The sequence below is a fragment of the Antennarius striatus genome, chromosome 23, assembly GCF_040054535.1.
Source record: "Antennarius striatus isolate MH-2024 chromosome 23, ASM4005453v1, whole genome shotgun sequence".
In the NCBI taxonomy this organism is placed as follows: Eukaryota; Metazoa; Chordata; class Actinopteri; order Lophiiformes; family Antennariidae; genus Antennarius; species Antennarius striatus.
Window position 1 is genome coordinate 1,879,816 of NC_090798.1, and position 13,827 is coordinate 1,893,642.

Consider the following 13,827-nt stretch of genomic DNA (forward strand, 5'->3'; position numbering starts at 1 on the left):
ATAAGATTAATTTAAATGTCCAGTATTTACTTTACAGCCTTTTCTAAATGAAGAGTTTATTATACTATAAACTTCAAGACAGGATAAATGCTGTCGACTAGAACCCAATCCACATTGCACCGGTCCCATACTGATATAAAATACTACCGTCCCATGTAATATCTTTAATAAAAGAGTTTATTACAAAACTATCATACTGTGAGAGATTCCTTTTCCATTTGATGTATTTTACATTAAACTCACTTTCTTAAATTGCTTCTGCTATACAAAATATTTATGATAAATCTGGTCATACGTGTAAACATTGAAGTTTTCGTAGTTATGATTCTTAGATGAAGCGTGATTCTAGTCCATCTTTACTATGGATGTGTTGAACCAGCACCTCAGACAGAACTGGAGCAGATCACAATACAATCTTGAATACTGGACTCAGGAAACGCCAATTTTCAGAGGTTCAGAATCCGTAGTTAAACCCTCCAGAGGCTTCGATGGTCTCTCCGGTGATGTAGGAAGCCTCCTCGGAGCACAAGAAGGAGATCACACTTCCAATTTCTTCTGCCTTTCCAGTCCTGAAGAGAAAACGTGAAAAATGTTACCTAAAATACACCACATTCATGACAAAACTGTCAGCCTGAGATGTACGGTACCTTTTAATGCTGAGCCGCTTTTTAAACTCACTCATAACTTCTTCATTTTTCCAGAACTGAATAAATTAATGAAAAAATCTTTATCACACAGGACATAAAAAAACAATCACATATCACAAATACAGGGTTTGCAAGAGTTTCCTCCTCACAGGGGAGCTCATTTCAGTTTTGATCATTCCGGGGGCCACGCCGTTAACCCTTATGTTACTGGGAGCCAGCTCAGGGGCCAGCACCTTGGTCAGACCCAGCAGCGCTGACTTACTCACACAGTAGGGACCCAGGCCCTGCAGAGGAAGGGATATTGACTAATTATTTTATATTGCATTTATTTAAATGATGCCTAAACCAGCGTCTCATATTTAGCACTAAAAACCCTCAAATTGTTTAAATGCTTTGAAAGGGTCTAACATTCAAATATTCATTTCTTTTCATTTCACACAAATTATCCACAAAAGTGAGACTGTAATTAAAGAGAAATAAAACTAATACAAATTGGGGAGAAATGGTCCACTGTATAAAAATAAAACATCCTTCTAATGCTCTCACTAACCTGCATTGGCTGGTATCCAGCAATGGAGGACACAAACACGATGTTCCCTCCTCTGAATGATGGGACAGAAAAGTCGTTTGTAATTATATATGTACTCTGAACAGTTTAATAGTTTATTGTGGAGTCCTTCTTCCCACATGCTGAATGTTGTATCATCGCTGACTACTCACCCCCTCTTCTCCATATGTGGCACGACCAGTTTAGTCATGAGGAAACTGGATGTCACATTTATAGACAGAATCTATGATGCATAACACCAAATTTTTGACATTATTTAATGTGATCTTGTATTAATAGTCCCATGTTATACTCATTTAATTAATTTCACACAACAGCAGACCAAAGGAGAGCTAACTAGTTAGCCAAGTACAAGCCAACTTTACTCATACTAATAAGCAACTATAAATAAGTTAAAATGTTCCGTGTGTGTGTGTGTTTGGTGTATTCGCTTACACTGAGGACACACCGCTGTGAGCCAGGATGTTGCCACACACACACACACACACACACACACACACACACACACACACACACACACACACACACACACACACACACACACACACACACACACACACACACACACACACACACACACACACACACACACACACACACACACACACACACACACAGCTACCTTAGCCTGAACATTACCTCCCCCTTGGGGATGAACACGCCCTTATCCAGGGAGAGGTTTACACTCCTGGACATTTTTCTACACATTACAATCAGTACAGCATATTTGTTTCCCAGATTCTAGGAGTTGGTAGGGCTGGGTAGGACCACTACGGATATAAAAACGTGTTTCATAATAGATCCCCTTTTAAATCCATGAAAGGAGCGAGAAAACACACTCATTTGTGTAATTCTTATGTTACATAATATGTGCTTTACAGGTGAATGTTATGTTTCTTTGTTGTGTGTGCACCTCGTCCCAGATTTCCTCTGTGGAGTCTATAATTTTTCCAAAGAAAGGGATGACGGCCGCGTTGGACACCAGGATATCGATTCCCCCACACTGGTCCAGGGTCTTTATCAAAAACAAAATGAAATACGTGAGTGTAGACCAACGTCTGAAAACCATAAAACTGTCACTGCTAAAGGAACTGAAATACTCACCAGCTGAACCAGTTTTTCTCGGTCTTCCCCTTTACCCACGTTACAGGTGGTCCCGGTCACCCTGATGTTCTGGTTCTGCAGCAGAGCCACAGCTTTGTCCACATTAGCTTGGCTCCGACTGCTCACCACCACATGGGCTCCTCTCTGTCCCAGAGCCTGAGCTGCAGCCAGACCGATTCTGAGGAGAAAAAGAGCACAGATCCCTCTGAGGTCAGCCAAATTATTACAGGGGGGTTCTCCATGACAGATTTACCCAGACAAGGTGTGCCACAGGGACTCTGCCTTTCTTCGTGTTCATTGTATTTCAGGACAGTAGAGAGAGAACATGTGATTTAAATCTCACCCATCTGTCGAAGCGGTGACGACGGCCACCTTCCCAGCAAAGTTGCTGTGAAACATCCTCATTTGTCCAAGAGGATTAGTCCACAGACTCCTCACTGCACGGCTCCACATCACCTGGAAACCATGGCAGGAATGTTTTCAAGAAGACACTTGTCGACTGGAGCGCAGGCCCTGTGGATATATGTGTCTACCAGCTAAATTCTGAGTTAAAAGTCTATGTAGATTAAGTGACAAAAGTTTTATTAATCACTTAAAGATCAATATTCGACTAGCAAAAAAGGCAATCATAAAATAATTGATTGATAGTGCAAAAAAAACAAAACAAAACTGACAATCTAAGGTAAGTTTATTCTAATGCAATGAGCGTCATTGTGAACATCATGAACGCCAATTAGCAAATAATGATGTGATGCAGTGTGATCTTACCTCTGAGCTTTAAACACCTCTTCACCTGAAGTCCTACAGACGTGAGAGGTGACGAGCCTCAAACTTTGGTTCCGACTGTGAAATCGGTGTTTTCCGGAAGGAAATTGTGCTTTCAAAATAAAAGCGACAAAGTAATTTGCAGTTCATTCATTTAATTTTACGGCCTCCTCCAGGATAACAATACAATTAATTTAGATGTGTACTACAGTATTTACTTTACTGACTAATAATAGTAAAGCACTCCTTCTCTGTAGGCTTACTTCGGTTCTTTTTGTTAATGGTTGATGAGGATAAAAAAATTTAAAACAATAGCAGGTCAACAACAAATCATAAATATTGACCTGATGCGCTATATTCGGTATGTTTTTGTAATACATAGTGGTAGTGGTTGAGGGAAGAGTCATGGATTCATTTTTAGTCCACAAGATGACAGCAGAGAGCGCTAAATCATCTCCAGTCATATCCACGTTATCATGTGACGTCACGTGTGAAAACAATAATTGCTTGTGACGTTTCTGAATTCACTTGCAGCTTGTTTGAGCTCAAACTCTCTTTCCTGTCTTTACTTCCGACCATATCTTCAAGACCTACAACCTCCAGTAGTAGGTCTTGAAGATGTGATTTGTGGATCATTTTGAGGTTTTCCAATCAGAAAAGACCTGAACTAAAGAAAATTCTACACTTTTATGCAGTAACCTGTCTAAATAATAGATCTATTTGGTAGCATATGTTTATTTGTTAAATATGTCATAAAAATTATCATAAAAGTGTGACGTTTTGTGGACTTTACTTACCGATTGTGTAGCTAGTTTGAAGAACCTAGGCCATACTTCTTCCTTTTGCCACATCCTACCTGTGTGAGATGTAATTTTCTTATGTGGCCTCAATCAAAAGAAAATACAGATCAAACGTACACAGTTAAGGTGCTTGAATAAAAAAAGTTATACTTAAATTATTAGATAGATAGATAGATAGATAGATAGATAGATAGATAGATAGATAGATAGATAGATAGATAGATAGATAGATAGATAGATAGATAGATAGATAGATAGATAGATAGATAGATAGATAGATAATAGCCTGTAAAGGTGGTTTGGTATTTATTTCTCATTCTAAAACAGGTTGAAGTTCCTGAAAACATATTTTTATTTTATCAAAAAAGTTCAGGATTGTATTAAATACAATGCTGTTCGACAGTGTCGTAGAGCTGTTTATTCAAACATAAATAAATATTTACTTGTCCTACTGTGGTGACGCCATGTCCCGCCCTACTCTACCACTGATTTGCTTAACATTTAAATGACGTCACTTCTGTAGCCAATCCCGCTGTCAGAATTGCAAGTGTAGGTAAAACGTCATCATTCTGTACCAATCAACGGAAGGGTAAGGCAGGCTTTGACTTCACCATAGTAGAAGAAGTACGTCTGATCCGATCTTACCATGATAGCGGATAACGTCACCCCTGAAGGAGGCGGAGATAATTTTGTTGTCATCGCCTTGTCTGATTGAACGTTTGTGGTCGCGGATTTTCACGCCTGAAAAAGAAGTGATTCCACGTATCACAGACTCTCCGCCGATACGAAGTTCGTCGGCTTTAAAAACAAGGTAATAAACATTATTTTTACAACTAACGTGCTAAAATGACTCGGCTAGCAAATCATCGGTGTTACCCGGCGGAGCCATTGTTGCTTTGCACGTAATTTGAGCGTTAGCAGTGAAAGCGAATGAAGATTAACCAGCGCTAACCTAGCTAGCGTTATCTAGCTAGTGCTAGCTGCTTATATCAGGCCGCTTCGATACAGTCAAAGCTAAAATATCGATGAATTAACAACTCTGCCTTCGTTATGTAGCTAATTATAGAGGTTTCGTTCGATATCCAGGTCACATCATTGCTAAGCTAACGGTGAGTTTTCTCTTAAACGGACGGAATTGAACGCAACGTTTCTGGGCGTGGAAAAGACAGACAGGTGTTACAGCTGTCTGTCGCTCCGACGTCACTCCACGCTCGTCTTTCAACGCGGTGCTCTCTTATAATAAACAAGCTGTGTGAAAAAAGCCTTTCTGCGTCCATCGTAAAGATTCCTATGAAGGTGGAGACGACGAGGCGTCCGGACCTTGAGATGAGTCCCACCCGGACCCAGCTGCGTGTCCCCCCCCGGCTGTCTCTGGCGATCAGCACACCCCCGAAACCACAGCTGAGATGAATGGATGACCCAGACTCATCAGGATATTTTATTTCTAATTTTTCTGAGACATAACTGTTTGGAAATTCAACAACCATGTCCGTGTCCGTGAGTACAGTATTTCCCTTTTTTTTTATTTATTTTACTTTTAATTCATTTGCAGTTCCTGTTAGGGAATCACGTGATTAGGTTGAACTGAATCTAGAATTTTTCGCTTTTTATCAACGTTATCTTATCATTTTTATTCTTTTATCTCGTCTTTATTGACTCTCTTACTGTTCCAATGGGGTCCCACATGGCTCAGTGGAGCCTAGCTGTCCCCAGGGGGTTGGTTTTGAAAATGAAAGGGGGGGCCTGACTCTTTGGCTTTGGGTTGGCAATTAAGTCCTAAAGAGCTTGGGACAGATGTGCCTCTTATCCCCTCCCCCCTCCCTATCATCTCCCTCATTACCATTAGGCGGTTGTGTTCATGAGATCATTGATCCTCCTTCACTTTCTCCTCATTTTTGACACGGCTAGTTTGTCACCAAGCTTGGTTTTTAATTTTGGATCATCACATCGCGTCCTTCTGCCTCCTGCGAGGAGTTTTAACGAGATCTTCCCTGTTCACTCCTATTCACTCCATTCAGCAGCTCCACACAATCAAGCTTTTTATACCCCTTCCTTGTTGTTGCCATGTCGCTGCAGTTGTTGATGGTGCGCAAATGTTAGACACGTTTGTACGAATCTAGAATCCTGTTTTCTCATGGTTTGTGTGTTCTTCGGTTCATGAATGGGAGGATGTGTGTTTGTGATTTCTGCTCTCACCCTCTGTCAGACTGTTTTGGCGAAGGCGCTGTTTGACAACACGGCGGAGAGCCCGGAGGAGCTGGCGTTCCGTAAGGGAGACATCTTGATGGTTCTGGAGCAGGAGCAGAGCGGCGGGCCGGGTTGGTGGCTCTGCTCCCTGCACGGCAGACAAGGAATCGCCCCCGCTAACCGATTGCGACTCCTCCAGACCGCCCCACCGCCGGGCTCAGAACCACGACACGGCTCCGTCGAGGACTCGGTCTACCTGTCGCCTGGCGTCCCGCTGGTTATCAGTAGTGCAGAGGATGTGGACGGAGTGTATCGCTCCCCGCCAGGCGTCGGCGAGGGACGAGGACTCGGAGTTGCCTCGAGACCAGGGGAGCTTCGCCGAGCAGAGGTCGGGCGTCCGCGTTCCCACTCCAGCTCCGGCGCCCGCCCCAGACCCGACTGGGACATCGGGGTGGCAGGTCGTCCACGTTCGCCGTCTCTGAAAGGACGAGGCACGGAAATGACCGGAACACTTAGTCAGATTCCATCGGCTCAGCTTTCCAGGCAGCCGGGGGCTTTGATGGCTTCAGAACCCAAGTACCTCCCCCCCTCCGGAGCTTCCAGGGCAGCCAATGAAGCGGAAGACACCACATATCTCGTCCCCAGAGAAACACTAACCGGACACTCGGACGACTGTTACTTGGTGCCCAAAGGTACGCCCCTCGCAGGTGATGATGTCTACCAATCCCCGACATCGGGGGCTGCAGCTAATGGACCCGGCGCCCCCCAACCCAAAACGAACCAGGAAACCCCTGGGATGTATCACACCCCCACCCCCGTGGGAGCAAGCCTTCATCGGACGTCAGCCATAGCTTTGGCCCACCAGCACCCATCTCCGTTAACCCCTTCGCAAGCCTCCCCCAGACCTCTACTGAAGGGACCTCAACCCAACCCCGCCGCAGCCAGGGGCAAACCGGGCCTCGCCTGCCACCGGGGGGGGTCTCCGTTGCTGGTGAGAACCGGGCAGATCAGGGTACCCGGGTCGCCAAATTTCGCCCGCAAACCCCCACCGCCGGCGCCTCCGGTGAGGGGGGTCACCAAGAAGGAACCGCAGCCGCCAGCAGCAGCAGCGCCAGCATCAACCGACTCGGTCCTGAAACCAGCGGGTCATGTGACGTCTCAGGCAGACGGAGCTCAGAGCAACGAGGACAAGATGAACAACGGCCTCGAGAAAAGCAGCAATGGGCAAAACAACAAAGGAGAAAATCTGGATTATTCTGACGCTGTGGACGATCAGGTTTGTGAAACGCACCAAACAAGTTTTATATCTGATGGTGTTATTTATGCATGTGAATACATTTAACCTGCTCATATGATATATTTTACATTAGGGTGTGTCAGTGGAACGATGTGGCATGTTGTGGAAGTTTCATTCACTTTAAAATAAAAAAACAGGTCTAAATCTCACTTTACCTGCACTCATAATTAGGATTTGTAACTTTGATTTCTTGGCAGGTGTATGATACCCCTCCCCGGGGCAGGTGGCAGCGCCCGGTGTTAACTGATGACGGCATTTACGACACCCCTCGCAGCGTCCCACAACCAGTCGACGCTGAGACGGAGGTAGAGACGCTTCACATCTTAACGGACTCCTATTGTTAATGCAGTCTCCAAACTGTCAACCGACGCTTCGCAGAAGTTTTTTCTCCTGCGTTTTCTTGTCTGATTTACGTTTTTTTGCTTTCCTTTGAAACGTTTTTGATGAATCAGAAATGAGAACCGTGGCAAACAGAAATAATGAATTCATGTCGGCACAAGCAAAATGATTCATCAGTGAGGAGGTGACTATCAGACGCTGATCCCTGTCGTTCGCCGTTTCTTCCCACATTCCCCCATACGTTGCCCCCCCCTCCCCTCCATTGGAGGCAGGGCCACACCTGTTTCTGTCTGGAAGCCTGTCTTTCTAGTCCAAATGCTGTTACTATTTTCTTTCAGTCACGCCCATCTGTCAGGGCCATGCCAAGGCCAGACCGCCAGCGCCCCCCTCCCCCCCACTCAGCGGTCCCTCCTAAGATTACTTGAATGTGTCTGCCAGCTGTTAGAATATATATTTCCTTTTGCCAGCAAATGCTTCTGCACGAGTTGGAAGGAGAATGAATGTGTGTCGGGTCAGTTCAAAAGTTTGGAGATCAGCTCACATGTCAGACGTTTAACCCTCCAAACTTATCGTAAAAAATTGTATTGAATGCAAATAGTAGAATGCAGTATTTTCTGCACTATAAGGGGCACTGGATTATAAAACAGACTGGATTATAAAGGGCACTGGATTATAAGGGGCACTGGATTATAAGGGGCACTGGATTATAAGGGGCACTGTCAGTTTTTGAGAATATTACAGGTTTTTAGGTGCGCCTATAGTGCGGAAAATACTGTAATCACAGTTGTATATTAAAGAATATTCTGTCCGCCCCCCCTGTTTGCAGGTATATGATGTCCCCACCATCATTCTGAACGTGTCGGCGTCCGACTTCCCGCCCGATGACGTTGATGACGACGTGTACAGCGTTCCCACGCTTCCAGGTGTTCCTCTGGGCGCAGGAGAGTCCACCGCTGGTCTCCCTGGGGAGGACGCGGCTCAGGTCTATCGGATCCCCGGACCCGGGAAACAAACCAGTATTATGGGTCCTGACCTGGATTCCTCTGAGCCCGACTGCGGCATCTACGACATGCCCGCTCTGACCTCTGACGTCCTCCCCCACTCGCTGTCGTCCTCCTCTACCTCGACCCGCCGCCTGTCCGTCTCCAGTAACGGCTCAGGCGATGTTCAGTGGCGAGCCCTGCTCTCCAGCCTCGTCCAATCGGTTCTCAGCACGGCCTCCTGCCCCGCCCCCACCCTGTCATCACGGGACTTGGCCACCTCGCTGGCTGAAATCCTCTCGACCTGGAAAGCCAATCATCCGGACGACCCCCCGCCTCCTCTGCAGCAGGCATGGGCTCGACTGTCAGACCTCCTGCCCGCGCTGTCCGCCATCGGCAACGCCCCCCCATCCGAAGGGCTCTTGCTGCTGGTCCAGCGCTCCCTGGAGGAAAGCACCCTCCTCTTACAGGCTCAGGGCCGCCCCCGCCTGCCGTCTCAAGAATCCCTGTCCCGCAGGCCGCTGCCTGCACTACCAGTGCCTGATGGGAAATCCTCAGGTGGCGGAATGGGCTCGCGTAAAGGTAGCTGGATCCAGGAGAGGCCTCTGCCCCCCACCCCTCAGCCTTCCTTCCCTTTGCCTTCCACCACGGCGACGGTGACGTTGACGGTCGGCCCCGTTGCCGGGGAAGACGACCCTAGCAACGAGTACGCCGGGATCGGCTTGACACCCATGCCCGCCCCCATCCTGAACGGAGACAGTGTTGGATACGTCAAACTGCAGGTACAGCGTCTGGACGGGGTCATGTGACATGTTTTATGTCCTTCATGGAATGATCTCAGGTTCATATAGAGCAGGGGGGGTCAAACTCATTTTCACCGAGGGCCACATCAGCATAACAGCTGTCCTCACAGGGCCAGATGTAACTAGTTAATGTAACTAAATGTAACTCAATATAATGTAAAATAAATGTAACTACTCCTTAATGTTAAATAACTGAATTTATTACTTATTCAAGTTCCAAACATTACAGTTAGACAGAAAAAATGTTTGTTTCTCTGTTCTAACATAAATCCTTTTAATTTGTCAGGTTATTAAACCCACAGAACTCCATCAATCAAGGATCAAACTATCAATCAATAAAGAAAAATAACATCAGACACAAGTTAGGACGTTAACTTTGTTCACTACGTTTTTGTCAAAGTTGAAATGAGCTGAATTACTACAGTATGGGAAATGTAGTTTTTGTTCAAAGCACACTTTTTACCTATTTATTTCTTGGCACTCTGACCTTTTATGCTCTCGCGGGCCACATAAAATGATATGGAGGGCCACATTTGGCCCCTGGGGCCTCGAGTTTTGACGCATGTGATATAGATCATGTTTACAGTACAAACTGAGTTTGCCAACATGTTTGATTCTTCTTCCCCCCCCCACTAAAGGGTAAACCCGAGCCGCCTTTCGATGCTCTGACAGAGAACAGACAAACGCAAACAATCACCGCCGAGCCGAGGGTGAGTTTCACGCTCTGCGTTTCCACGCATGAGCTCCTACTGTTATTTTTGTCTGTCTCTGTTTTTGTTGTACTGGGAGCCACACAGTAGGTTCACACATTGATTGTCTGGATGTTCACAGTGCGCTGTGTGTTTACCAATGAGCACAGTGACTCATTAATCCACCTCGCAGCCGCTCTTTGGCTCCCGACGTGCTCAAAAACAACCTTCGCTCTCCGCTTTAACGACTTTTCAGGACTTTTTCCCCACTATCACATCAAACTCTTTGATTTTTGTCGCCTCAATCGATACTAACGTCCAACCATTCGCTTGTCCCCAATGAACACCAGCACAATTCATTGACATTTCTGGCTTTCTGTCAAGATTAAAAGCTGGAGACTTGTAGCAACACATATGAGGAAAAACATTACCAGTACATTGTCTTGCGTAATTTCTTGGAAGTCGGTTTTGCCTCTGCTGCTCGAGGCTGAGGTCATGATTTCTTATCCTCAGTTTGCTCCTCGCTCGACTCCTCGGTTGAGCCGAAGAAGATGAACAAGAGGTCAGTTGTGAAGCTTTAACAATCTTGCCTTACATCGACTGGAGGCTGCGGGACAACGGCTGATGGAATAGCACAGTCACTCTTTTTAACAGCAGCACTTTCGCTTACTGTTGATGCTTGTGTCTGATTATTAAGGTCAGCCTCAGACTTCCTGTCGAAATTTAGACAAAACTTAGCTTCACGTGTTTGGTTTTCCAGACACAGACGTTCAGGGATTATTAACGTTTTACTTCTTGCGGTTTGAGGCAGATCTGGAAAGTATTTTCCGATCATTTTGGTTTTAGCCAGGAATGCTAAAGTCTGAGTCCTTTTTTTGTTTTACCAAAAATCTATTCGCTTTAATGTCATTTTAAAAAAAAGGGAGGTTAAAATCGGCAAATTAACTAATTATAATTATAGAAAATATGTGGCTTCTCAATCAAAAAACATGTTTGATACAGCAATTAGCTTAAACCATACTTATCTAGATTAATTCCCTGCTGTTTTAGGGATTCAAATGGAATTTTTTTGTCATCTCAAAAGGAGAAGTCTACATCTAGTGATGGCAGCGCGTCTTTTTATCGTTCCTTCACAAATCCCCGATTTTCATTTCTGTTTCTTTACAGGTGAACCCTTCCCCCGCTCTCCCGGTGACCCTCTCCCTGGAGGATTCGGAGCTGCTGTCGTTTTATTCCTCCCAGAGCCTCGCTCACCTCTCCTGCCTGGCGGACGCCATCGACGTGCTCTTCAGCAGCGTGCAGGGGAACCAACCGCCGCGCGTCTTCGTCGCCAGGGGGAAGAGCCTCATCGTGACGGCGCACAAGCTGGTGTTCATCGGGGACACGCTGTCCCGCCTCCTGACCTCTGCCGACCTGCGGGCCAAAGTACGTAGAGAAACCAGACATCTTGTCGCCTTTCTCAGGTGTTTGTAATAACCCCCCCCCCCTCCCACGACTTCAGATCACAACCTCGGGGGGTCGACTCTGCCAGGCCTTGAAGTCGGTCGTCGTGGCGACAAAGGGCGCCGCGCAAAACTACCCATCAGTATCAGCCACTCAGGAGATGGTGGACTGCGTCGCCGAGCTTTCCCAGCAAGCAGCGGGCTTCTCCACTCTGCTTCAGCGTCTGGCAGAAATATCGTCGTGATATTACAAAAAAAAAAAAAAATTGTTTACACTACAAGTATATTTCCTCTCTTTGAAATGCCTTATTTGTTTCTTCTATCCTTTCTTTACCTTTTTTTTATTTCAAAGGGATTGATGCAAAGTGAAGGTGAATCCTGGGACGTGTGTGGAGCGTCGCAGCTGTTACTAACCCTGTTGGTTTGCCTCTGTTTATAAACCGACCTCCAGGTTTACTTGTCTTTTTACTGTTAACTTATTGAATATTTGAAACCCCTTGCTGTGGGTTTGAATTTCCGTACCGGTTGCTTTTCTTGGCCATATATTTCTTGACCTCACATAAAAGCCCCCCTTTTTCCTTCCATTCTTTATTTATTCAGCCATTCCTCTTGTTCCAAAAATAGCGCAGAATCTCTCCTTACATCCTGGCTCTGCTCTGCTTCACACTGTGATAACTGAAAAGCTGTTTTTGGATTGTCAGTCCAGAATTTTTGAAGCAGAATATGGGATGTTTTGTGCTCAGTGGAAGAAATGGAATAGGGTTTTGTGTAGGATTACTGCTAGAAAGCAAAGATTGAATGCAGTAAATTATGCAATACATTCAACATTATCAGGTATTTACTGTACATTCATGCTTTCTTACATACCTAATGGGAAAATAGTCCTTCATGACAGACGGATAATATGTGAGGAATGATGCAGTGATTGAGAGTGACTACGGTTTGTTGAGAAATCGGCGAAGTCGGTTGTTTTCCCACAGTCACACAATAGCGGGTACATGGATAAGAAACCTGTTTCTCCTGCTCGCCTGTCTCTACATGTCATGTCACAATCTGCATGCTAACGTTCACCCGACTTTTTTTTCTCGTTTCCCACCAAAAACCCCTGCTGATCTGTTACCGTTTAGAAAGTAAAGGTGGAAAAAATGCATCGGAGTAGTTTAAACTTCCTGCTTTTAAATTGAAACGGGAAAGAACCCATCAAAAACCTGTTTTTCCTCCTAAAAGTTCTGTATTTGTGTGTGAGCATTTCCCCCTTACACCGTTTATTAGATTAAATATGTTGGTCTGTGCATAAACAACAAAAAGATGCACATTATGAGGCTCTGGTGGAATCTATAATAAGACTTTAAATTCACTTTCTCCAGCTTTGTCTTTGGGGTTAAATGAATGATGCGTTATTCTCTGCATCATGTTGCATGACTTGATAGTCAAGTTTTATTTTTTAAGCTCTAGATCTGTATCATAATTATTCATTATCATTGTTGCCGTTAAAATGTTTAACAGTAACTTCCTGCTTTTGCATTTTCTTTTCTGCAGTGCCCCCCTATGGAGGTTGAAGTATCATTGAATGCCCAAGGCAGACTATAGGTGTATCAGAAGTGTGAAGGGAGAATGATTGACAATTTACTTTAAGCTCAATATTTATTTTTGTCGATTTTTCAGAAAAAAAAAAGTTTTTGCTTGGCTTTGCTTAAATTATATCCACTTCATCATGAGGGATGGACTCCCTGGATTATTTACAACCAGCAGAAGTGTTTGCAGGAAAGAAAAGTCTGTTACAGTGCAAAGAAATGAGTGTTAATTCTTTTTTACAGTTTTTACACTACGTGAATTACATTGAGTCTCTTTTTGCCGAGTTACAGGAGTGATGTTTTCTCCTACAGTAGAAGGGCTTATATCTTACTTTTAACACTACATACATCTGTCTTGTATTCCTGTTCAGAAAGCACAAATACATCTTTTTTCAATTAAACAAATGTGTGTGGATTATTGCTTGAGGAATTATAATAGTTTAAATGCATTTGCTGAAAGAGCCTTTTGCCATCGTAAAAATAATCTCCAGTTTTTGGCGTAGCAAAGAAAAACTTAAAATAAAATTATTTTATTTTGAGTTTATTAATTTTAATGCAAATTTGTCACGCAAAAAATGTTTTTAAAAGTCATAAAATTGCATTTCGGGGCCTTTCCTCAAATGTAAGCGCTG

The 13,827-nt window shown here is 44.6% G+C and overlaps 2 protein-coding genes across 3 annotated transcripts; one reads left to right on the forward strand and one right to left on the reverse strand.

Annotated features, from left to right (window-relative positions):
- Window positions 1-8: 8 nt before the first annotated feature.
- LOC137590190 (dehydrogenase/reductase SDR family member 4-like) lies at window positions 9-6,206 on the reverse strand. The gene is made up of 11 exons (XM_068307644.1): window positions 6,081-6,206; window positions 3,882-3,940; window positions 3,088-3,196; window positions 2,663-2,775; window positions 2,320-2,497; window positions 2,129-2,230; window positions 1,368-1,438; window positions 1,198-1,249; window positions 797-931; window positions 648-703; window positions 9-569 (listed from the first exon to the last, which is right to left on the reverse strand). The coding sequence occupies exons 4-11, from the start codon at window positions 2,770-2,772 to the stop codon at window positions 455-457; spliced, it is 819 nt and encodes a 272-aa protein (XP_068163745.1). The 5' UTR covers window positions 2,773-2,775; window positions 3,088-3,196; window positions 3,882-3,940; window positions 6,081-6,206; the 3' UTR covers window positions 9-454.
- On the forward strand, window positions 4,551-13,594 carry efs (embryonal Fyn-associated substrate). Of its 2 annotated transcripts, XM_068307641.1 has the most exons (8): window positions 4,551-4,695; window positions 5,169-5,381; window positions 6,091-7,347; window positions 7,566-7,673; window positions 8,534-9,469; window positions 10,129-10,200; window positions 11,347-11,604; window positions 11,681-13,594. In XM_068307641.1, the coding sequence occupies exons 2-8, from the start codon at window positions 5,370-5,372 to the stop codon at window positions 11,864-11,866; spliced, it is 2,829 nt and encodes a 942-aa protein (XP_068163742.1). In that variant the 5' UTR covers window positions 4,551-4,695; window positions 5,169-5,369; the 3' UTR covers window positions 11,867-13,594. The 2 variants fall into 2 exon arrangements, with proteins under 2 accessions (XP_068163742.1, XP_068163743.1); XM_068307642.1 differs by lacking the exon at window positions 10,129-10,200.
- The last annotated feature ends 233 nt before the right edge of the window (window positions 13,595-13,827 follow it).

Excerpts from the sequence above, each read along its gene's own strand:
- LOC137590190 (XM_068307644.1), bottom strand. The coding sequence starts at position 2,772 with ATGTGGAGCCGTGCAGTGAGGAGTCTGTGGACTAATCCTCTTGGACAA. Across the intron at positions 2,498-2,662 it reads GTCACCGCTTCGACAGATGG|AATCGGTCTGGCTGCAGCTC; the intron begins GTGAGATTTAAA and ends TTTTCTCCTCAG. Across the intron at positions 2,231-2,319 it reads GAGAAAAACTGGTTCAGCTG|ACCCTGGACCAGTGTGGGGG; the intron begins GTGAGTATTTCA and ends TTTTTGATAAAG.
- efs (XM_068307641.1), top strand. Across the intron at positions 7,348-7,565 it reads CTGACGCTGTGGACGATCAG|GTGTATGATACCCCTCCCCG; the intron begins GTTTGTGAAACG and ends ATTTCTTGGCAG. Across the intron at positions 11,605-11,680 it reads CTGCCGACCTGCGGGCCAAA|ATCACAACCTCGGGGGGTCG; the intron begins GTACGTAGAGAA and ends CCACGACTTCAG.